The sequence below is a fragment of the Pan paniscus genome, chromosome 12 (assembly GCF_029289425.2).
Source record: "Pan paniscus chromosome 12, NHGRI_mPanPan1-v2.0_pri, whole genome shotgun sequence".
NCBI lineage: Eukaryota > Metazoa > Chordata > Mammalia > Primates > Hominidae > Pan > Pan paniscus.
Window position 1 is genome coordinate 30,635,973 of NC_073261.2, and position 25,042 is coordinate 30,661,014.

General features: G+C 36.9%; 1 protein-coding gene across 4 annotated transcripts in view; it reads left to right on the top strand.

Moving 5' to 3' along the window:
- Positions 1-25,042, top strand: part of TMEM131 (transmembrane protein 131) — a 243,309-nt gene that overhangs the window by 179,954 nt on the left and 38,313 nt on the right. For all 4 annotated transcript variants that reach the window (XM_034953708.3, XM_034953707.3, XM_034953709.4 and 1 more), the window contains 18 exons: positions 1,019-1,127; positions 4,411-4,519; positions 5,329-5,482; positions 5,576-5,746; positions 6,968-7,078; positions 7,162-7,296; positions 8,485-8,589; positions 9,966-10,052; positions 14,038-14,190; positions 14,290-14,365; positions 14,536-14,653; positions 16,947-17,085; positions 17,200-17,309; positions 17,775-17,841; positions 22,233-22,384; positions 22,763-22,905; positions 23,345-23,531; positions 24,631-24,816. In XM_034953708.3, the coding sequence (XP_034809599.1) occupies positions 1,019-1,127; positions 4,411-4,519; positions 5,329-5,482; positions 5,576-5,746; positions 6,968-7,078; positions 7,162-7,296; positions 8,485-8,589; positions 9,966-10,052; positions 14,038-14,190; positions 14,290-14,365; positions 14,536-14,653; positions 16,947-17,085; positions 17,200-17,309; positions 17,775-17,841; positions 22,233-22,384; positions 22,763-22,905; positions 23,345-23,531; positions 24,631-24,816 (2,312 nt within the window). The remainder of the gene's footprint in view (positions 1-1,018; positions 1,128-4,410; positions 4,520-5,328; positions 5,483-5,575; positions 5,747-6,967; positions 7,079-7,161; positions 7,297-8,484; positions 8,590-9,965; positions 10,053-14,037; positions 14,191-14,289; positions 14,366-14,535; positions 14,654-16,946; positions 17,086-17,199; positions 17,310-17,774; positions 17,842-22,232; positions 22,385-22,762; positions 22,906-23,344; positions 23,532-24,630; positions 24,817-25,042) is intronic.

Here is a 25,042-nt window from a genome sequence, read left to right on the forward strand (position 1 = left end):
AAAGCCCTTCAAAATTCAACAAATACAACCCATGAGGGTTCAGACCAAGGTTCAGATTCAAAGTAATTATAAAGGAAGATTATTTTTTAATCAAGAGTTGTATACAGTACCACAATTTTGTGATATATGTTTGTGCAACAGGATGTCAGATGAAGGCCCTGCACCAACCCAGGGATTCTTGTTTCATTCCTACCTGTTGATGCCTAGCTATTGAAACATCAATATTGGAAATTTCATTAGTAAAACAGAGAAGGAGGTTGGAATCTTTTAAGTCCCTTCCAATTGAAAGGGCTTTGTGTCAGTGAGGAAATAAAAAATAACTGTACCTTAAAATGTATTTTTAAAAAGCATGCTCTCCAAGTACAAGGTTTTCCTGTTTGTTGTTATTTAAGCATTCTGGCTTCAAGCTGAACATCCCTGTGGGCTGTCTCAGTGCTCAATCCCATAGCCAGCAGTATAGCCCTCTCTCTGGATAGCAGCACGCCTCACTCGCGGAGCCATGTCTAGAGAGAAAGAGAAAATGCCATTAGAAATGAAGTGTGCAGAACTACCTTGGCACTGACACACCAGCTTCCAAGTTCATGTTTATTCTTCACCATCATATGGTTCAGATATTTCCTCAGTATTGTGAATTTCTTTAAGAGGGATCCATAAGTCTTTTTCATGTCGCCTCCACTGGTGTGTGAATTAGGCATTCATTTGGAAAATAAGTACCTTTTTTAAATGCTTTATGTACTCACACCAAATGTAATAGATTCTTACACTTACAAATCTGTCATGCTTGTTCTCTGGTCATTTTCTTTTATAAAGATATTCTGATGAAATTAATTTGAAGTTTTCCAGTGTGGCCTACTCCATTTAAAGGGACAACATAAGTTAAACTTTTCAAATTTAGAGTCCACTTTACTTTTCCAGTATATTTTCCAGTATACTCCTGTATACTTTCCAGTATAAGTATAAGGCAGCTGAACCATTAGTCTGAAATAATGCCATGTATGTATTTTTGTTCTCTTTGCAGAGTGTTCGACCTACACCACAAAATGATGCTATAACGGTACACTTTAAACCAATTACATTAAAAGCATCAGAAAGTAAATACACCAAGGTTGCAAGCATTAGTTTTGATGGCAAGTATTCACCATTTTCTCTCTGATAGAGTGATGTTATTTTGATAAACTAGAAAGCATCTGTATTAACGTCTTAATATAAAAATCCAAACTGTTTTACCATCAGAATTTATATTACTGCTTAGGTTGATTTTTTTTCCCCCCCTGTAAACCATCATGAACTCTTACTTGATTGATTCATGAGAGAAAATACCACAGCTTTATAAAGCTAAATCAGTATTAGCAATAGAAAAGCACTAGCAAATACTTTAGGATTGGAATCATTTCCATAATCTGGGCTAGCCTTTTTACACATATTATGTATTATAATTCATCTTAATTATGAAGTTACAATATATTTGAAGTTCTGAAACATGTTTGAATTTGAGAGCAAAAATAAAAAGTATTCTTTGTAACATTTTCATATATTGGCTTTTATAGGCAAAGCAGATCCCCTACTTAAGCTAAAATAATAGACTTTATGACAGAATTGTCCAGTTAGCTATTATTTCTAATGTGTATAGTATACATTTTGATACTTGAGGTGTTAAGTCAAGCCAGACTATACCATTTTTATAGCATGTTTTTATTTAGTTTTGCCTACTTTAATTGGAACATTCATTGAATTTGCTGTCACAACATTTTTAAAATAATGACTTAATGGCTGCTTAACCATATAGATAATTAAATGAGAATTGAACCTCTGAACAGGGCTTTTTTCATAGGCACCCATGCAACTGAGTAGCTGCTATTAAGCTTAAACTTTGGCTTTATGATAAAGCCATCTGTGCTCAGAGTCCACATGGTAAAGCTCAGCTCCTCATCGGATGAGAATATTTGATCAATGAATGTAGGAGGACACTGGCACACTTCACACAGTGTTTATGAGAGTATCTATGCCTGCTGCTCACTGTGGAGAGTTCTAGGGAGGGTCTGGAGCAGCTACGGAGGTGGAGCTGGCCTCAGGGTTCATCCTGTGAGCTCAGTGAGGACTCTCAAGGAATAAAAATCACATAGGCAGCATACTTCATGATACAGTTGTCAAGAAATAGTATTATAGAAGACATTAATGCCACAGTAATTTCTGCATTTGTGGTAAAGTGTTCTCTATGCTGCTGAGAGACCACATTCATGCCTACCAGTGTCAGTATCACGAGGTACATTGTCTTCCCTTACAGAGGAGAAGGAGGCTAATTTTTGTATTTTTAGTAGAGACAGGGTTTCACCATGTTGGCCAGGCTGGTCTCAAACTCCTGACCTCAGGTGATCTGGCTGCCTCAGCCTGGCAAAGTGCTGGGATTACTGACGTGAGGCACTGCACCCAGCCAGGATGAGAGCATTTAGGACCCACCCTTCACAGATGTGCCGGAAAATTCTCCACATGCTCTGCAAGGGTGAAGAGCTACTCTTCTCTAGCTCCTGTATTGACCACCCACTTAATCTTTCCCTTCTTGAGATAAATGCGATGTCATTAGTGTTGGTTCTTCTGAGATCATAGGCTCTAAGATAATTGTTTCTTAAAGAAATATGTAAAATTAAATAACAACAGCAAAGGGAAAGCATCTTTAAGAGCAAATGCTACATTTCTTAAAAGTAGGTTTTTAATGTCATGTGAAAATCCCCCCACCATTCACCTCTCCCACTGCCATGCTGGATCCCCACACAAAATACCTCTGAGATTGCTGTGAAAATCAGTCAGGAAGTGTGTGTTATTTAACTTTTAATATTGTTAGAATGCACCTTATATATGTATTAACTCTGCAGTGTTCATTTATCAGGCATCTTTCTCATCAAAAGTTATTCTTCATGATTTTCAACAGAATTTTCTTGAGCTTTTTGACCAATTTATTTGCTATGTATGATACAATGTCATGAAATGCTTAAATGTGGCCCTTGTAATCAGTCTTACGTCAGAACAAATAGTGAAAAATTGAAAGCATCCAGAGATGGCTAACTAGCAAGCAGAGAAATAAGAGGCTGAATGGGAATTTTTAAAATGGAAAGTCTGTGTCTGCCATAGTCAAACACTAGATGTCATACCATTTTCTTGTTCTTTTTTGTCATGAGGTTGGATGACACACATTTGCGGAACTCACATATGAATTCTTCACATAAATGGAAGTGTTCCTAAAGTACTCTAAGAGGATAAACATAAACAGCTTCTTTATTTGTTCTGAAAAGAACCATCTAATGGGTACCTAGATTGGACCCAACTGAATCAATTTCTGTAATTCCTTATTTATTTATTTATTTTTTAATTTTTATTTTTTTGGGTCAGAGTCTCGCTTTGTTGCCCAGGCTGGAGTGCAATGGTGCAGTCTCGGCTCACTGCAGCCTCCACCTCCCAGGCTCAAGCGATTCTCCTGCCTCAGCCTGCCAACTAGCTGAGATTACAGGCACGTGCCACCACACCTGGCTAGTTTTTGTGTTTTTAGTAGAGACAGGGTTTCACCATGTTGGCCAGGTTGGTCTCGAACTCCTGACCTCAGGTGATCTGGCCGCCTCAGCCTGGCAAAGTGCTGGGATTACCGACGTGAGGCACTGCACCCAGCCAGGATTATTCAAAACTGCTATGAAATCTGAAGTTTTTACTTCATCTAAGATGAGGACAATATAATATGATGACAGGAGGGGATTTATCTCCTCTTATACCATGAGTTTTAGGGTTGGCTGATTTTTGAGAAGAGCTCTGAATTCTTGACTTTTCTTATACCATGCTACTTTATTGGTGATAGAGCAAGACTTTGGCCATACAAGAAATGTTATTTCTTTCTCAGTTCAAGTGTAAATCAGCAGGGCTAAGTGGGGGGTAATTTTGCCTCCAAGGGGATATCTGGCAATGTAGAGAGGCATTTTGGTAGTCACAGCTGCAGGGATGCTACTGCCGTCTAGCAAGTAGAGGTCCAGGATGCTGCTAAACATCCTACAGTACACACAGCAGCCTCCGCAACGAAGAATTAATCTGGCCTAAAATGTTAACAGTGCCAAGGATGAGAAATTCTGCTGTAAGTAAAGCCAAAGCCTGTGGCTACAGCAAAGCAGCTTAGGTATGGTGTTTTACCTCCTGAACCATGCTCACCAGCTAATTCCTTATCTGCTTATCTTATTACAGGAAATATAAAACATTTTCCCCCTTTTGTATGAAAAATGTGATGTTTCATTTAAAATGTTATAAAAAGTGTTCTGTTGGCCAATTTGGAAGCTCAACTTTTTTTTTTTTTAAGATTTTGTCAATTTACATAAATTCACTAATTCTCTTTGGTAGTAAAAGGTAACAGAGATTATTTTTTATGCTTCCTTTCAGCATCGAAGGCAAAAAAGCCATCTCAGTTTTCTGGGAAAATAACAGTTAAAGCAAAGGAAAAGAGTTATTCTAAACTTGAAATACCATATCAAGCAGAAGTTTTAGATGGGTGAGTTTCTTTTTAAAGTAAATTCTATTACTTTTTACTAATCAGTAAATTATATTTTCCTGCTAAATGACCTGCAGAAATACTAGCCACGTTCACATAAACTTGATGGAATTATTTTTTGAAAGAACAGCCCCAACTATAAAAGAGAAAACCTCCTATATTTTGTTTATATTTTACTTTTTTAGAAGAAAAGGGTAAGTGGGATGATAGGATTTGGGCTTAAATGAAGACTTAATGATTCAAAAATCTGATTTTTTAAATATTATTTAAATCATTTGAACCATTTCCTTTCTGACATTTGTTTGTAATATGTAAGTGATTGTGGCCTATTATTAAAGTATTTTGACACTTGAAACAGAATTCTTTATATTCCTTTATAAATTCATAAACACTTCTAGAATTACAACTTTTTATAAATGGGAAGTGACATGTTCATTTTCTATTGCACTTTAACCAATAGTAGTTTAATACTCAACTTGGCAAAGATTCATTTTAGCAAAGCTCCTTGTAATTCAGTGATAAACATGATTTTTTTCAAAGTAAAGCTTTTTTTGTTGATATGTCTTTGATTCTAATTGTATGATTCATATAATTCATTAGAGAATGGTTCTTTGTATTAATTTCAATATTTTGCAAGCTAAATTTTGTTTTAAATCATATAGTCAATCACTTAAATATTATAGTTCTAAATCTTTAATACAATCCCTAATGCTAAATGTAAATTATTACTTACAACAGAAGAACTTGGATTTTAAATTAACACATGGAAATAAAAATGATTTATTTTGTTCTTGTTTTTTTTTTAATAGTTATTTGGGATTTGATCATGCTGCAACATTATTTCACATCCGAGACAGCCCTGCTGATCCTGTGGAAAGGCCAATTTACCTTACTAACACTTTCAGTTTTGCGATCCTCATTCACGATGTGTTGCTACCAGAAGAAGCCAAAACAATGTTTAAAGTATGTCCAGGAGCCCTCATACTTGTAATTTTCCTGGTCTACCAACTAGGTGATGCTGACACTTTGTTTTTTTTCTCTTCTATCATTTCTCAGGTTCACAACTTCAGCAAACCAGTCTTAATTCTTCCTAATGAATCAGGATACATTTTTACCCTGCTTTTTATGCCTTCCACATCATCCATGCACATTGATAACAACATTTTACTTATTACCAATGCTTCTAAATTTCATTTACCTGTGCGGGTATACACAGGCTTTTTAGATGTAAGTATATTATCCATCTTTAACATTTAAACTCCCTGCCCACCTTTAATGTTTTCAGATCTTATTAGGCAGTTGTGTTACATACGGTTTGCCATTATTTGTGCTCTGCAAATTGATCTAATTCTCCTAGTCAGTTTTTACCTTTCCAGGTAACTAGTTTTTACCTTTTCTGGCAGCTCTCTCTTGTGATACAGTTGACTTCTCTAGTTACAGTCTCTACTTAGATCTTTTCCACATTCTGCTTTCTCTTGGATATGCTTTTAAACTATTGTAATAATGGGGAATATAGAAAAGAACTAAATAGAAAAATGATAGGTAGAAAAAGAATAATACAAGGAAGGTGAAGAGGGATATATGTAGGGAAGAGATGATCAAAACCAAGAAATATCGGGACAAAGAAGAGAACCAGATAGTAAAGAAGAAAATAAGGTGGTAAAGACGCAAAGTTGGAAGATTATATATGACACAGAAGGAAACAATGAAGGTACTCCTGGTACAGAAAATAAGCAGGGGGAAAAATTCCAAACAAAGCTATCTTGAGAGTGATCAATGAAAGAAGCTTAGATAAGAGAGAAAACTGTTAGGAAAGATAAAAAGAAAGCTAGGACATCTAGAAATGTAGCCCTTTAAATAGTTGGCATCGATTAGAATTTTAGAGCTGGAGGGACCTTCAGTAATGTCTTGCTCCTGCTTCGGTTATTTTGTTTCAGTGATCATTGGTGATGCTTGCTGAGACCACATGCTTTTTGCCCGATCCCCTAGGGTTCCACTAAACCTCTCTTAGTAGTTTAGCTTCCTGCCTCTTTCATGTGCCCTCAGAGGAAGAATAGCAACTCAGCAGAAGCCATGGCTGTTTTCATTTCTGATTACTCAAAAGACTTTCATCATACAAAGCCCTCAACTATGTTGTATAAATGTGTGGTTTTATGCATATATACAAAAGCATAGGAAAGCATAGAACTGTAGTTTTTTTTTTTTTAGATGGAGTCTCGCTCTGTTTCCCAAGCTGGAGTGCAGTGGTGCAATCTTGGCTCGCGGGTTCAAGCGATTCTCCTGCCTCAGCTCAGCCTTCCGAGTAGCTGGGATTATAGGTGCACACCACCATGCCCAGCTAATTTTGGGGGGAACTTTAATACATCTTTAATATAGTTACTTTCTCTTCATAATATTGTTACATCAATGTGACTTTTTTAAAAATCTGGTTCTTTTATATCTTTTCAGTACTTTGTATTGCCCCCCAAAATAGAGGAACGTTTCATAGATTTTGGAGTACTGAGTGCTACAGAAGCAAGTAATATTTTATTTGCAATTATAAACAGCAATCCAATTGAGGTAAAAACCTGTTTTTATTCTAAATCGCATTTAAGGATTTTATGCTTGTGTTGTGATAATCATTTTCATATCTTTTTTTAAAGTTGGCTATAAAAAGTTGGCATATCATAGGAGACGGTTTATCAATAGAACTTGTAGCTGTGGAAAGAGGCAATAGAACTACAATAATTTCAAGCCTGCCAGAGTTTGAAAAATCCTCTTTATCAGATCAATCATCGGTAAGTAAACTTTCTATTGTCTCCTTAAAGTAAGATGGATGTCTAAACTGCAAGTGGAAGATCATTGCTATGCTACATGTATCACTATTATTTTTATGCAGTTCATAATAGTGTTGGTTACTTGCTATTAAAAGGGCCTTATAGGTAATGTAATTCAACCCCCTATTTTTATGATGAGGGCACTGAAACCCAAAGGGGTTTAATTCTGCCTTGTCATAAAAAGTTCTATAACACACAAATTTTTAATTATCTTTTTGTAACACAAGTGTCATTACAGGAGAGATTCCCATGGGTACTAAACTAACCTTGTGTTCATTGAGTTTACTGGGAAAAAGAGATGGCCCTGAACATTGGTAGAAAATATTTTCAATTATGCAATAATACGTCTGTCCAGATACTGCCTCAGTATCAGTGAGGCAAACATTGTTTGATCACTGTGAGTCTGCCCACATATTTTTACCTGTCTAATAAACATGTTACAGTTGGTTGTCAGAGAGCGCTAAACAAGAGAAAACAAATTTATTAGTTTCAGCACTCACCAGTACTGAAAGGGGAACTTGGAATTTATACCTACTGGGAAAAGAATTAGAATCACAGTCTGTGAGAAGGAGCATCAGATAATCTCATCTGCAGGTTAGAATAGAATTTCTTGGGGCAGTTTTACAAAAGGAAAAGCAAGTGTCCTTATACACAGAGAGTGTTGACAAACACGTTTCTGTGGAATGCCATAGGTCTGGTGTTTTGTTATATCTGACCTCAGCTGCCCTGAAGATATGAATATTAACATTACAGAGTGACATCCACAGCTTGAAGCAGAGCCAGCTGTGTATACAATTGTGGCTCCAGTGTGCCTGAAAGGTTGGTGGAAGGCTGTGTCCCTCTGCTCCAGCCCCTTTGGCCATACAGGTCCATGGGTAAAGAGTGAGGAGCTTTATTAGCAAGAGGACCACACCCCTCCCTCTTTCAGGAACCAGCTTTTTCAGTGGCCCATGGAACAAGTGTAGTAGAGAAATATCAAGGGATGGCCACTATTTTGAGATATTTGTACACAGTGATATGGTAATTCAGTGTCATACTGGTATATGTTAGGATTTGTTAGTCATTTTATCACTACACCCTTCATGTCCATTTTAATAGGAAACTTCAACTAGCAAGGCTAATGAATGATACCATTTCTACTATCTACAGGTAACATTAGCTTCAGGCTATTTTGCAGTCTTCAGAGTCAAACTTACTGCAAAAAAATTAGAGGGGATTCATGATGGAGCCATCCAGATCACAACAGACTATGAGGTAAGGACTTTATGAGGATTCATGGCAGTGGGGTTTTTCTGAATAAGTCAGTCCTTTCTTGTCTTTATGAAACCAAAGAATTAAGTTTACTCAGAGTTACAGTTTACCAGTTTCATACCTTAAAAACTGAGCTTTCGAGAATAGTTTATAGAAGATTGATGTTCATAGGCTCAGAGTTTTTTGATAAAACCCAACCCTCCTAACCTAAAAAGCAACTTCAGAAGAATGCCTTTAGCACGTTTAGAAGTGCTTTGTTAGAAACCTGCTTAAACAGATGGTTATATCATTGCACAGACCCCAACTGAGTGTCCTGAGTTAGATACCTCTGATTGTTCCTACAATCATAAATAGCAGTCAGGGTCTAACATTTCTGAAAAGAAAGATAAAATCAGGAGATCATGTCCTAATCTGAGTGCTCACATTTATATTTTCATGAGTCATTCAAAGTCAAGGGACTAAAGGTTACTAAGCTTTTAATTAAAATATTCTGTGTGGAGCTTATTTTGCATTCAGTAAGATTTTGAATGGATGTATTTCTGCCAGACCTAAATGTTTTTAATTGTATATTTAAAAGCTCTTAGGAAAGTCAAGCACTGCTAAATTCAACAACTTACCACCTTTGCCCTCATAGATGTTTTCAGTGGACACAACTCCCATGTGGAAAAAAAAATGTAATTATAAAATAAACAGAATTGGCCATTTAATAATAAATGATTTGTTGAGAGTATGTCAGGTGAGGAATTCATGGTTATCACTCATGACAGAAATAAGTACATTTCAGAATTCAGATAAATTTTTGTTAGTCTGGGTGAAAATAAGAATTAAGAAAAATACCCTAGAGAAGTAGCTTTGAGAGTTACTAACAGTATGGGATGAGATTCTAACTCTAGAATGTTCAGTGCATTTTTAAAAATTAGGTTGATGTCTATTTCTGTATCAAAAAAAAGCTATGTAACTCTAGATATGCTGGATTTTACATACATTGTTTTAGGAGTACAGTTTGACTTTCTTTTTTAAAATAATCTATTTTATAGATTATTTGTATTTTGAAATACAAAAATATTTGTATTTTGAAATACAAAAATATTTGTATTTTAAAAAAATCTGTCTTCATTGCTTCCCCGTTGTTTAGTCTTTTTTACGTGTTTTCAATGAATCACTGAGAAATCTGTGGAAATGTGTTATATTTCATTACATTTTATGGAGTACATTGGACAGATTAAACAGTATCTATGGGTGATTTTAATATTGGTATGGAGCTGGTTATTGTCAATATTAGTCCCAAAATTAGGTTAACCCCAAAATATAATGCAATAGTTATCAAGATCAGGCTAAGTCTTAACTACTTATTTATCATCATCTTCTTGACTTCACAGATCCTGACAATCCCTGTGAAGGCTGTGATTGCAGTAGGCTCACTGACCTGCTTCCCTAAGCACATGGTTCTTCCACCTTCCTTTCCAGTAAGATCATTAATACACACATTTTTCTATTGCTCGTTTTTTGCCTTTGCCTTTAGCTCTGTGTTCCTAGAATCTTACAGTAAAGTCAGTTATTCTTTATTAGTCATTTATTTTAAAGACATTATACCTGGTTCTTTAGAAGATGTAAAGAGATACAGTCCTTTTCCTCAAAAAGTTTTCTATCTAGAAAGGGAAATGGACCCACAATTCAGAGCTATAAAGCGGAATGTAGAAGTTGCCCTAAGAGGAGTGAAAATAAAGTGCTGTGAGGGAAATACACATCTCACTGATGCAGGGGCTATGGGAGCCAGCTTAGAATTTCTTCCAACAGAGATGGAGAAGGGGTGGCAGAGGTGTGAATCCAGGGCCAGGGCGCAAGCTCAACAGGGATGCAGAGGCAGTAAAGTCTGAAGTTGGTTCAGGCAATAGTGAGTTGTCCAGTTTGGCAAGAATGGAGAAAAGTTTTAAGAGAGAAAATGGAATGGTCTGTGGGGGTGATAACATGGAAAAAACTTAAATGCACTTAAGTTCATGGGAATATGAAGTTTTTGAGTGAAGACTTGACATCATCAGAGCTGAGCTTTAAAGACTGGCTCTCTGCAGAAAGAAATAGAGGACACAGATGAAACAATAGAGTGCCTGGAGGCCAACCCGCAGACTGGCCAGAGTCCATGTGAAAAGTGCCAAGGGGAGTTTGAGCGTATGGCTGTGGCTGAGGCAGTAAAGTCCCTTCATACCTCCAAGCCTTTGTTGTTTCTCTGCCTCGAATGCCCTTCCTCCTGTCCTTCCTTCAAAGAACTCCTGCGTGTCTTTCAAGATTCAATTCCATTGTCATCTCCTCTCTGAAGATTTCTTGACTCCTCTAGACAATACTGGTTGTTTCATGTGTGATCCTAGAATACTTTGAAATTACCCCTCTTGCTGCAAGCCTCGTATTGTGCTATAAATATTTCCTTATAAGTTGGCCTCCGCAGTGAGAGTCTGAGATCCTCTAGGAAACGGATGAGAGATCGTTTCTTCCTAATAGCAGGCACTTAGTACATAATGTATGGATGAAGGAACAAATGATGGAGAGGGAACATAGGCAAGAGACATTGCAGGTGAATCATTTGAACTGTGCTTATATCCTAAAGAGGTCATACAGACTGAAACAAGTATGGGGAGGAGGGTAGGTAGAGGAGGCAGGAATATGGCTTAGAGTTTGAGCCTGGAGAACAAAGATAAAACAAATGAGAAAACCAGGGGAAGATGCTGCCTTTTGCAAGAAGATGGGGCAGTCCATTCAGGAATACCAGGGCAAATGTAAAAGTGTCTCACATCCTAGTGGTGGGAGACAGTAGTGGGTTAAGAGAAACAAGACATTGCAAAATCTTAATGCTGTATGCAAGTTGAGCATCCCTAACCCAAAAATCTGAAATCCAAAATGTTCCCAAATCTGAAACATTTTGAGACCACAAGTGGAAAATTCTACACCTGACCTCTTGTAACAGGTTCCAGTCAAAACTTTGCTTCATGCACAAAATTATTTTAAATGTTGTATAAAATTACCTTCAGGCTATGCATATAAATGTATATGAAACATAAATGAATTTCATGTTTAGACTTGGGTTCTGTCCCCAAGATATCTCATTATATATATGTAAATATTCCAAAAAAAATAATCTAAAATACTTCTGGCCCCAAGCATTTTAAATAAGGGATACTCAACCTGTACAGTAAAACCTGAATTCAATATTTAACTCCTTAAAAATACAAACTTTGAATTACTAGTTTCATCACATTTAAGTTTGGGTCTTAATTAAATCCTCATCTTCCTGTCATTCCACTTTGTACTGACTATACTAAACTCTTGACTTCGTTATTTATCCAAAAGAGCCATGTTTCTTCCTTCCATTACCTTCTCAATCAATGATGTCCTTAATCTCTGCGTAAACTCTGGCAGGGAAAAGTTCAGTTCAGAAGACAGCAGATGACACAGTGAAAAGCCCCATGAGTGGAATAAATGAGAAAGCATGTGTATAAAAACAAGAGTTGGTCTGGATCCATTTGTGTTGCTATAAAGGAATCCCTGAGGCTGGGTGATTTATTTTTAAAAAAGAGGTGTATTTGGTTCACAGTTCTGGAGACTGTGCAGGAAGCATGGCCCCAGTGTCTGCATTGGTGAGGGCCTCAGGCTGCTTCCACTCATATTGGAAGGCAAAGAGGAGCTGGCATGTGCAAAGATCACATGGCAAGAGAGAAGAGAGGGAGGTGCCAGGCTCTTTTTTAACAACCAGTGGTTGTGTGAACTAATGGCATGAGAACTCATTACTACGAGGTCAGAACGCACCAAGCCATTCATGAGGGATCTACCCCTGTGGCCCAGACACCTTCCATAGGGCCCCACCTCCAACACTGGGGATCACATTTCAGCATGAGATTTAGAGGGGTTGGTTTTGAACTGCTTCAGATTAAGCTTTCAGATATCTCTAGGAGGCTTACAGGACCAGATACTTGCTTGGAATTCTAAATTACCTCTATATTACCAAATCCTGTCAATCTCTTTATCAGATGGAGAATACTAGAGCTTACTGGAAACAATACCTCAGAATAAACATTTCATGTAACTCATAGCTTAATATTTGAATAGAATTGTGAGAGCAGCATTTATATCTGTGAGCTCTTTTGATCCCCCACACCCCCAAGAGACAAGGCACAAGGGAAGTAGTTATTTCAAGTACGCCAATTGCGGTGACTGCCCGAGGGCTCCTGTCAGCATCGCAGCTGCATGCCCGCCCTCTGCTGGCTGTCGGGTGTTTTAGCCTCACTGGGCTGTAAATGAGGAGCGCTGGCCTCAGTGTCACTGTCATTCCGCCCTTTTTCCTGTGCACGCTCTTCACTTCTGTATTTTTTATTCCAAATATTTAAAAAGTGGGTTTAATCATTTCAGAGACCTCTTCAAATGAGTAGGAATCTACAAAAAGTAAAATTTTGTATTCAGCCAAAAGAAAGATTGTAATATTCTTCTGGAGGATTACGTAAATTATTTAATTTTTTAATTTAAAATTTGGTACCCTGTCACAGACAGAAGCTTGTGACTGGTAAGAGCAATTGCTGGTTATTTAACAGTTTTATTTGTGTGCTGGGGTTTTTGTTTGTTTGTTTGTTTGAGGTGGAGTCACACTCTGTCACCCAGGCTGGAGTGCCGTGGTACGATCTCGGCTCACTGCAGCCTCCGCTTCCCGAGTTCAAGTGAGTCTCCTGCCTCAGCCTCCCCAGTAGCTGGGACTACAGGCGTGTGCCACCATGCCTGCTAATTTTTCATGTGTATTTTTAGCAGGAACAGGGTTTCACCATGTTGGCCTGGCTGGTCTCGAACTCCTGGCCTCAAGTGATCCACCCACCTTAGCCTCCCAAAGTGCTGGGATTACAGGCATGAGCCACTGCGCCCAGCTTGTGTACTGTTTTAATAAGATACTTGACAACCCATAATTTCAAAAGATGTGTAATTTCTCTTTGATACAAATGACATATATTTTTCCTAATGAAGAGACTTTCTTTTAAAAAAAATTGTGATTTTGTCCCCTTTGGCTTTAGATTTTAGAATTCAGTGATTTCAGGGCATTCTTGCCTGGGTGTAAACAAACCTTGCTTACCAAACTGAAAGTAACCATTCCCTTTATCTAAAGCTATCTCTGTTTGTACCTTTGTTGGCATCCTCAGTATCTTAACATGAAAGTGTGAATGTTAACGTCAATCAGTTGTCACAAGATTGCAAAGATTTGTCCTCCTGATTTTTCTGTAACATGCCACAGCAAGAAAAAATAGTTTTTTGGTGAGGTTTTTTGGCTGTTGATTACAATTTAAAGATTATCAATTGATGAACATTCTAAGATGTCTTTTGGGCTTTGGTTTCCTAGAAGTATGCTTGTCTACTCTGAAACTTGTGATCTTAAGAAAATTTAACCATATACAAATGAGTTTGTTTTTTGCTTTCTTCCTTCAGGGGAAAATAGTTCATCAAAGTTTAAATATTATGAATTCCTTCTCACAGAAGGTAAAAATACAGCAAATACGATCTTTGTCAGAAGATGTGCGATTTTACTATAAACGATTACGGGGCAATAAGGAAGACTTGGAGCCAGGAAAAAAATCAAAGGTTTGAAGATGTTATATTTGAGAATTCCCATTGGTTAACATTTTGTTTTATGACTTCCTGTGGATTTGGGATTCATGGTTCTCCTGTGCCTCTTTATAGATTGCAAACATTTATTTTGATCCTGGACTACAGTGTGGGGATCATTGCTATGTTGGCTTGCCTTTTCTATCCAAATGTAAGTGACCTTGCTGTTCTCTCTCACGTCTTCACTTCCCCCAAAATACTCTTTTAGTAAGAGGCTGCCACTTTTAAAGTACATTGCTGTCTTTTGTTACTATAGAAATTATTTGAAGGAAAATTGACAAGTGAGTATAGATGCAGGTTAAGTATGTTTCCTTGTTTTAGCCGAACCCAAAGTGCAGCCTGGTGTAGCCATGCAGGAAGATATGTGGGATGCTGACTGGGATTTGCATCAAAGCCTGTTCAAGGGATGGACAGGAATAAAGGAAAATTCAGGTCATAGGTGAGTGGTTTATGTTTATTTATTTTAGCCATCTTTACAAGATGACTATTGAAACATAATGCTTTCTAAATTATATTCTTATGTTAGATTATTTTGCTTTATAGCTAAGAAAGAATGCCTAATTTTCAGAAAGTTATTAGTGAGGCATCTTAAATTGCCATTTTAACTGTATGTTGCTTGGAAATATACATACTGTCATTTTTCTCTTTTCTGTGGTGCTTTAGATATTTCTTACACTCCAAGAAAATATTTGAAGTTGTTCTTATGTAGGATGACGACAGTATTCACCTTAGACTCATCCATTTGCATAGGAAGGAAAGTTTTTTACCTACCACTGATGTCTGTTAAAGGCAAGGGAAACATTTTCTAGGTTTACCCCCACCTAGACACTTGGTACAAGACCAGAGTGTCTGTTTTCTTACTGTGAAAAGAATACCTCCTTCCTTTTTTTTTTTTTTTTGAGACGGAGTCTCACTCTGTCACCAAGCTGGAGTGCAGTGGCGTGATTCTCCTGCATCAGCCTCCCAGGTAGCTGGGACCACAGGCACATGCCACCATGCCTGGCTAATTTTTGTATTTTTGGTAGAGATAGGGTTTCACCATGTTGGCCAGGATGGTCTCCATCTCTTGACCTCGTGATCCACCCACCTCAGCCTCCCAAAGTGCTGAGATTACAGGCGTGACCCACTGTGCCCAGCCCACCCCCTTCCTTTCTAAGTGCTGAGCTATTCGGGAGCACACAGGGCTCCATTCAGACAGGCCCCACAGTGTTTCTTTGGCAGGTAGGAAATGTGCATCTAATGACAAATCAATACCGCACCCAGATTCAAAAACAAAAAATGTATTGATTTGGTAGTATAGAAATCTGATCTTTTCATGTACTTCAGAAAAGAATTTGACTAGAATAATGATAGTATGGCAGCTGATGGAAACTGCTCTTCTCAAGCTGCTAATTTGAAATATATTTGTTTAGTATCAGGATATTCCCATTTAAGAGTACTGTAAATTCTCAAACCATTAATAATTGGAGGGTTTGTTTATCTGAACTCTCTGCTATGAAAAGTTTTCTTTAAGGCAAAAGAAAGTCGAATGTTTACTTTAAAAAGATGGTTAAAATGAATACAAAAGAGACTTCCTCTAATGGACTTGCTAAGAGAACACTAATTAAAACTCTCCTTTGTACCCTGTATTTCCACAGTGGACATTATAAAGGACAAGCAAGCCCCAAATGTTAATGTCCAGTTATGAACAAATAACTTACAGTGCTGTCCTATGCTCAGCTGCTAAGGGGCCTCTTCACCTCCTACCCACAAAAAGCCTGCCCTCCTCTCTGTGTCCCCAGCACCCCATTGCTAAGACCTGGGCTCCCTGTCTATCTTGAGTGCACAGTAGATGTGATATTCTCCCTGATCCTGCCTTTGTGTTACTTTGTTATGTGTGTGTTACAGAGGATTTCTGCTACTAGTCATATAAACTTGTACTCTTACCAGTATTAGAGTATCATAACACTACAGCAATAGAGTTAGGGGTTAAAATATGCTTCAGCGTTTAGTCCCAGGAATCTTAGCTCCATTTATAATATTGTGTCTTTGGGAATGTGTTCTGAGTTCTAAGCAACTGGCTTATACACACTTATAAGTAGGGAGATATTCAGATGAGGTCTTGAATATTGCTGAAAACTTTACATGTGTCTGCACAAAACCCTCATAGGTTTTACCTCTGTTGTCAACTGATGTCTTCATTGAATGTGAGGACTCTGTTTTGTTTTTATATCAAGGGGGAAAAAAGCCATATGCCAAGCAATGCACTGCCTTCTCATTAGTTCTACTGAAAATGTTTTTAGCACCCTGCTTGTAGATGTCTAGATCTTTCCTCTAGGCACATAAGATCCTTTAGGATCTGCGTAACATCATGTATTATCTTTATATGCCTGCCTTTTCTAAATAGGTTATCTACTATAGGCCAGCTTTTCTTACTGAATTTATACTTGGAAAGGTTTTTCGAAACTTACACGGGATTACATTAATGCCATTGGTATTATTCCTAAGATTTATCATCCTTTCTATATTCAGTACAGAAACAGAGGATCTGTGACAGATATTTTGGCAACTCTTTGCACCAATATAGAGACATCATATAGCATTACAAGCATAGTAAAATATTAGAATGAATAAATGTGTTTTTTCAGGGCCAGCAAAAAATTTCTCAAGTACATAAGCCTAATTGAATTTCTTATGTTCAGAAGACTCAAATATTTCATTTTGATACAGTGACTTACAAATTGTTTTTCTAGATTGAGTGCTATATTTGAAGTAAATACAGACCTTCAAAAAAATATAATATCAAAAATCACTGCTGAGCTCTCCTGGCCTTCCATACTTAGCTCACCCCGGCACTTGAAATTTCCACTTACTAATACAAACTGCTCCTCAGTAAGTATTCAAAGTGACATTGGTTTTTGGAAATACATACTAGGGTTATAAAGTATTTACTCTTAGCTTTAACTATAGAAGTCTTTCATTTAATGTTTCATTATTTTGTTTAAGGAAGAAGAGATTACTTTAGAAAATCCTGCAGATGTTCCTGTCTATGTTCAGTTTATTCCTCTGGCTTTATATTCCAACCCTTCAGTGTTTGTAGATAAGTTAGTATCAAGGTAAGTATTGCTTGGGATCATCACAGTGTTTCTATGTAGTATTGAATCAGTATTTTATTCACTTAAAAAGCCTTATTGCAGCTCATACAGATTAATAGATTTGACGAGAAGTTCTGGATCTATAAGGTTGAGAGAAGGTTTTAGGGAGGTTTAGGTTGATACTGTGCAAAGCATCCAGAAAAACTTTCAATATAAGGCAAGAAAAAGTAATATGGAACTCCCTTCTAAAAATGTGTAAAGAGAAAGTAGATGAAACCTTTCAAATATTCTAGTTTTGAAAAGTGAACAAAATATTAATTACAAGTTGTGGCCTTTAATTTTCTTAAGGCTATAAATCTGGTCATATTGATCTCAAAACCTGACAGACAATAATTTGAAAATAAAGCACACACCTGATAATCACTCCATAACTCCCTTAACTGTGATGTTGCTTATGAATAAATATGTGTACATTTTTTGTTTTAGGTTTAACTTGAGTAAGGTGGCAAAGATAGATTTGAGAACACTAGAATTTCAAGTCTTCAGAAACAGTGTAAGTATTCAAACTTCATACTATTCCAAAGAAATTATTTTATAATATGATCAATATAAATATGAAAGAAAATTATTGGCTACTCTTAAATTTGGCTGAAGGGTAAGTTACTGAAGAAGTCAGAGCAGTCCAGTAATTATTTCAGAGGCAAATAAATCAGGAAGAGTAGGTGGGATTTAGATCAAGGTGAGGCACATTGAGTAAAAGGTTCGTATTTATGGGCATTAAACATTAAGCCCATGAAGGTTTGTAATAATAATTACAGAAATTCTGAGAATATATAGATGAGGTAAATATTAATACATCATTGATTTTTATTAAGCATCAAAATATTGAGCTCAGTCATTTACATTTTCATTCTGGATACTTTGTAATTAAATTTAAGCCATCCATGAATGCTAAACCCATGACTGGCTGTGTTTGTATTTAGCATGGTAATATGCATGATTTTCACTCAATGGATAATCTTTTATTTATAAACATATACATAAACTGGTTTGTTCTAGGAACCAAACTATTTTCTATCATTCAGGCCAGGCTGAGCAACCACTAACCACACGTTATTAAATAAGACCTAATGTAAGGGTGTGTGTTGGGAACTTAACACTTGGAGCTAAGGCTCCCTGCAAACTGGTCCAAGCCTTTTGGCCACCATGCCCTTGTTTCTGCCCAAGGCCAAATTCAAATCTGGTTCTCTGATTCCAGAAGCCTTGCCCTTACCATTGTGTCATGTGGTCACTGCTGATCAGGAATTGCTATGAGCCTTTTCAAACCAGATCCCTTGTAGTTCTTGAAATACTGTATTCTTTCCCATAGCTCCATGTTTTAATCTGTAAGGCATATATTAGCCCAATCCTTATTAGAATAGTTTTTATAACTCTGTCTTTAAGGCGAGCTTACATAAGAAAGTAATATTCAAAGTAGTATTTTTTTCTGTCAAATAATGGCTGGGACACTAGACTAAAGTTTAGACAGTCTTGTATTCCAGCCTCATGCCCCGCTCTGGGAGTCTTTTCGTGCTTTGCTTTTCCCATCTGTAAGATGCCAAAGTAACAAATGTTATTGGAAGTTATCTAGAAGGCTCAGTAACCAGAACTTCCTTTCATTCTGCTTTTTTCTTTTTTTTTTTCTTCTGAGACAGTCTGGCTCTGTCACCCAGGCTGGAGTGCAATGGTGTAATCTCAGCTCATTGCAACCTCTGCTGCCCGGGTTTGTGCAATTCTCCTGCCTCAGCCTCCCGAGTAGCGGGATTACAGGCACGCGCCACCACACCTGGCTAATTTTTTTTTTTTTTTTTTTTTTTGTATTTTTAGTAGAGCCGGGGTTTCACCATGTTGGCCAGGCTAGTTTCAAACTCCTGACCTCAGGTGATCCACCCACCTTGGCCTCCTAAAGTACTGGGATTACAGGCGTGACCCACAGTGCCCGGCCCACTCTGCTTTTATAATAGGGAGAAATTTCACATAAGTATTAAGTGAGCTAATATTTAACTTTCTTATTTTATTAACTACAAGCCATATTTACAAGATGTAGAACACTGAACTAAGCACTGTGAGAGATAGGAAAATAAGTAAGAGTGCTCTAGACGTCAGAAATGTATTCTAAATAAGAAATTCAGGAGGAGGTCCTAGAGTGAGCTTAGAGTAAATTCTATCTCAGGCATCTCTACAGTGCTATAGAATGTGGTTCTCAAAATACTTGGTCTCAGGACTCCCTTGCAGTCTTAAAATTATTAAGGACCCCAGAGAGGTTTCTTGTTTATATGGTTTACATCCATCAGTGTTTTGCCATATTAGAAACTGAAACTGAGGCCGGGCATGGAAGATCTTTAAAATAGTGATTTAATTTGTTTAAAATAATAATAAACCTATTCCATTCAACATAGGTAACATCAAAAATGAAAACTACCTATATTTTAAAAAATCATTTAGCAAGGAGAATGGATTTTTTTTTGATTTTTACAACTCTCTTTAATGGCTGGCTCCCTGACTTAATAGACAGGTAGATTCTCATATCTGCCTCTACATTCAGTCTCTCTTGATATATTGTTTTGATGGAAGTATGTAATGAAAATCTAACCTGCTACAGACATGTAATTACAAAAAGAAGGAGTATTTTAGTTGCCTTTTTATTTATAACACTGTACATCAGTCTTTTGGAAAATACTGGTTCACGGAGACATGCAGACCTTACAAATGTTGCCACAATTCACTATGCACTATCCAAAAATGAATCATCCTCGCTAATCTAACCACCAGGCTCATCAGGAAACTCTTGAAGTATTGGGAAGCTGTCAAGCTCACAATGGTGAATACAAATTATCCAAAATCCTAAATTTTGCTCAAAAGCTTGAATTTTATTAGAAACAAATACTTCAGTAGGCTCACTTATTTCTGTGAAAATACCTGCCAGATACCCAAGTCTGAATAACCATAGACTGTCAGTCATTCTTTCAGACATAAACAGTGTTCCATGAGAAAAGCAGCTAGTTCAGCTTCCATCTCAAACAGCTTTTCAAAACAACATGGTAGCTGTAGAAATACTTTTTACATACTTCCCATTGTATCCCACAGAATATTAAAGACATGCTCCAGGGTTGAAGTTTTTATGGCATAATCGAGGACTTTTTTTTTTTTTAATACAAATGAATGACACTGAAAAACACAATGGCTGCTAGGAAAGTTTGATACCACTGCCTTGATGCATGCTAAGGGGTCAGCAGTTTTACCCTCCATGGCTTTTGCTGACCATCAGTGCAGATGCCAACATAGTGAAAAAGACAAATAACGTCTATCGGTATTATTATGAAAATAGTTTTGACATCGTGGTGGATACTCTGACAGGATCCCTGAGATCCCCAGGGGTCCAAGGGTCACTCTTGGAGAACCACCACTATAAAATTATTAAGGTCCTGAATGGTATACGGGAGGCATCACAACATCTTAAAGTTTTCCCCAAACCATGAGAGTTTAAATTAGCTAGTGCTTGCTGGGAATATATGTATAGTACATCATTGTGTCCATCAGTTAATCAGAGTAGTTTATTTAAAAGGGAAATTACTCACCAACCATCTTGAAGCAGTTGGAATATTCTTCTGTCTTAGTGGACTTTGACAGAAAGGAAAAAAATAGCAGTTAACACTTGAACAACACAGGCTTCGACTGTGCTGATTCATGCATACATTTTTTTCAATCAAGTGCAGATGGAAAATACAGTTTTCAGGATGCAAAACTGCATATATGGAGAGCCCTACTTTTTGTATAGGCACATTCCACAGTGGCCAACTGCGACTTGAAAATCGCAGATGTGGTTATGCCAGGAATCCTGGAACCAATCTCTGGCATGTACAGAGACAACCGTATTTACCTCAGAAGCAAGAATTAAAAGTAATGTGCTTCATAAAGTCTGTTGACTCTAAGTTAATGTTTGTGGAATCATGCTGAAGCAAGTAGCTAGATCTCTATGTGTGAAACACACACCGATCTATGCCAGGGGGAGTAGAAAACAATACAAAATGCACCCTCCTTCCATGATAGCAGAAGCCATAAAGAACTGGTGGATGTTTATAGCCAAGCGTTGACAACCCTTCCCTCAAAAAAGTTTACACTTAATGTTGCTTAAAAACCAGAACAGTATATCCTTATATGTGACCTGTGACTGTTTTTGTAATAAAAAAGCAAATGTTTTTCAACCTTAACTATAACTGGCTGTCAAAAGTCATATTTTGAATATTAAACTAAGCTATGCTTTAAACTTTAGATCATTGGGTGTTTATGAAACAGTAAGCGTGTGTAACCTTCAAAATAAGATTCAAGGAGAAATGTATAGGAATTGGAAATCTTTTTACATTTAAACATTCGGTGCAGCCTGAAGACCCTTCAGCTGGTCCCCTTCAGAGGGGAGGAGTGGTGTGGCAGTGGCAGGAGGCCTGAGGTGTTGGCCCTGGTCCCCTTTAGAGGGGAGCAGTGGCGGGAAGCATCAGGAGGCCTGGGGTGCTGGCATTGGTTCCACAAGTGTTTGCTTTGTGCTGATGTGTCTAGCTGATCATCTTAGGTTTGTGTCCTTTTCTGTGTGTGTAATATTTCAAATTTTTAGGTTAAAAACAAAAAAGATATGTATCCAAAAACAAATGCCTTGTGCAAACATTGAGGACTTTATTTGGTGACCTGGGGAAGAAAGCCCCTTTTTGGACTTAATGTAGAATATGAATCTCATCGTTGGTTACTCTGCGCTGCTTTCCAGCTAACCCATATCTAAACATGACAGATAAAATTGTTTATGCATTTAATCAGTTTGAGAAACTATACTGGGCTCTAGATGGGGTGTAAGCGAAGAAACATTCTTCCAGAGAATATATTCATGACTCCTCTTTGTTTACCCAATGATTCAAGGCTCATCCACTGCAGAGTTCAACAGGATTTATGGAGGGCCTCTCTCGACATTTAATTTTAAACCTAATTTTAAAACCTGGAGAAAAGAAATCTGTCAAAGTAAAGTTTACTCCAGTTCACAACAGAACTGTTTCTTCACTTATCATAGTCAGGTAGGTTCTGTGATATAGGTGTGGGTTCATTTTTACTACTTACTTAGAAGTCCTCACTTGTTTTAAGATGAATTTGCATGTCTAACTTATGAAATAGTTTGAATTCACTTTGTCCAAAACATGCACACACTCCATGCCTGATGAAACATACCTTTGTTATCAAATGCATAGCTCAAAAACATGAATAGTGTCTTAATGTGTGTCTCTTAAAAATAAAAACTTGCTCTTCTCTGTGTATTTTTGAATTCTTAAAGTATAAATTCTCACCATTAAATTTAATTTCTATGTGGTGCTCTGTAAAATAACAGTAGAAATTGCAAATCAAAAGATTGTGCAGATTTAATGAGAGAAAAATCTGTAATTCTCATTCTTGCATAGAAATAACCTGACTGTGATGGATGCTGTGATGGTCCAAGGACAAGGAACAACTGAGAACTTGAGGGTGGCAGGCAAGCTTCCAGGTCCAGGAAGCTCCTTACGCTTTAAAATCACGGAAGCATTGTTAAAAGATTGTACAGATAGTAAGTCTTCCTAACAGTTTCAAGGACACTAATTTCAGCATTTGCTTTCAACAGTAAATAATTTCAAAAACAACATTATTTCTGTATGTGCACATGTGTATATTAGTTATGAATGCTTAAGAGCTTAAGGAAATTCCGTGTTGTGTTTAAAGTTGTTTGATTTGGATCTTAAAAGATTTAAAGTGTTTGCACTCATTGCATACCTTAGCTGATTTACTCTCAGTATGAAATGTGAAGTATAGTAAACTTTTGCCATCTAAAATGATTTATCAAAGTAGATTACCTCATGATGAAATCTGAGGAACAGCTGATCTCTCTGACATGCAGGGATGGTTTATAACCTGTGACATATAGTAATTCATGAATAATGTATTTATCATTTGGACTGGGAGCACATGATGGCAAGATTTAGTCTTATTCCTGATTTTTTATCCTTTAGGTTTAAAACTAAGAGAACCAAATTTCACATTGAAAAGAACATTTAAGGTAGAGAATACAGGACAACTTCAAATTCACATAGAAACCATTGAAATCAGTGGATACTCATGTGAAGGATATGGCTTTAAAGTTGTTAATTGTCAAGAGTTTGCTCTAAGTGCCAATGCTTCTAGAGATATAATCATATTGTAAGTATTTTATTTTAAGGTGTAATGAATCACTAACTTTCCTCAAACTCTGTGCAAAGATATGTTTTCATATTTACCAAAGGTCTTTATCCACAAATGCATTCATTTGATTTTTTTTTCACTTAATCTTTGGCTAAGGTATTTCTTCATATCTTAGTTTTCAAAGTTGTAAATTTTTTTTCACTTAATCTTTGGTTAAGGCATTTCTTCATATCTCAGTTTTCAAAAGTTATAAAACTTTATCTCCGAAGTGGATCAGATAATCTTAGAAATCAATTTCAAAATTATTTTCAGGGTTACGTTAAAGCAAAAGATGTTGGTGTAAATTCACAGTCCCTCAGCAACAGAGATTTGTTTCATACATGTACCGGTTTTTCACGTTTTGCAGTATACGGATATGTAATATTTTGGTCAGAAGACAGTTTTAATACCTATCTCAGTAATAGCTGCAGCATATTTTAACAATTAATTGATAACTTGTTCTGTTATAAAGTTTATGCAATAAAATGCGACTTCTGTCCCTTAATTGAATATTTAATTTTGTGATCTTTAATGAATATTTACTTAATAAGTAGCTACATTATTGCATATAAGGCATAATGTTTGACACCTAAAGATGCAATGAGGAATAAGACACCTTTCCTCAAGGTGCATACAATTAGCAAAAAATAAAAATAAAATAATTGCAGCAGTAATCCATACTGCAGGAGATGATGGAAAAATCACTAGGCCCCAGCCAGTTGGTTTGTTTTTTTAAAAAAGACATTATTGGGATTGTAGCCTGGGAAAAGAGCATGGATTTAGATAAGAAAGAAGGAGAGAAGGACATGAAGCTCAGGACCATTTTCTGAATTAATAATTATGAGAATTTGATTATTGTTATTTTTTAGTGTGATTTCTCTAATTATTCACAGAATACAGTTGTTCCTATTACTGACCATGGGACAATACTTTTTTCATCTTAAAATACGGAAGTTGAGTAAAAGTATCAAACGCAAATTCTGTGTTATATTTCAAAGGCTTATAGGACCAGTATTATATGCAGACTGCTTGTGAGATATTTTTAAAACTTAGCCTTACTACCGTCATTCTGTTTTAGGTTTACTCCTGATTTTACAGCTTCTAGAGTTATTCGGGAACTGAAGTTTATAACAACCAGTGGCTCTGAGTTTGTATTTATATTGAATGCATCCCTTCCTTACCATATGTTAGCAACCTGTGCAGAAGCCCTACCCAGACCTAACTGGGAACTGGCTCTGTATATCATCATCTCAGGAATAATGAGGTATTGTGTCTTGTTTCAAGGTTCATATTCATTCAACATTTAACACTGTTGATCGAGTGCCCACTGTGTGCCAGCCACTGTTCTGAGTGCTAGGATATGCCAGCAAACAAGACAGAACTCTGCCTTTATCAATCTCACAGACTGGTGGGAACAGTTAAAATAGAGCCCTTCTTGGGTGGCATATATAATAAACAGTGTTCTTTACCTCTGAAATTTGTTATACAAA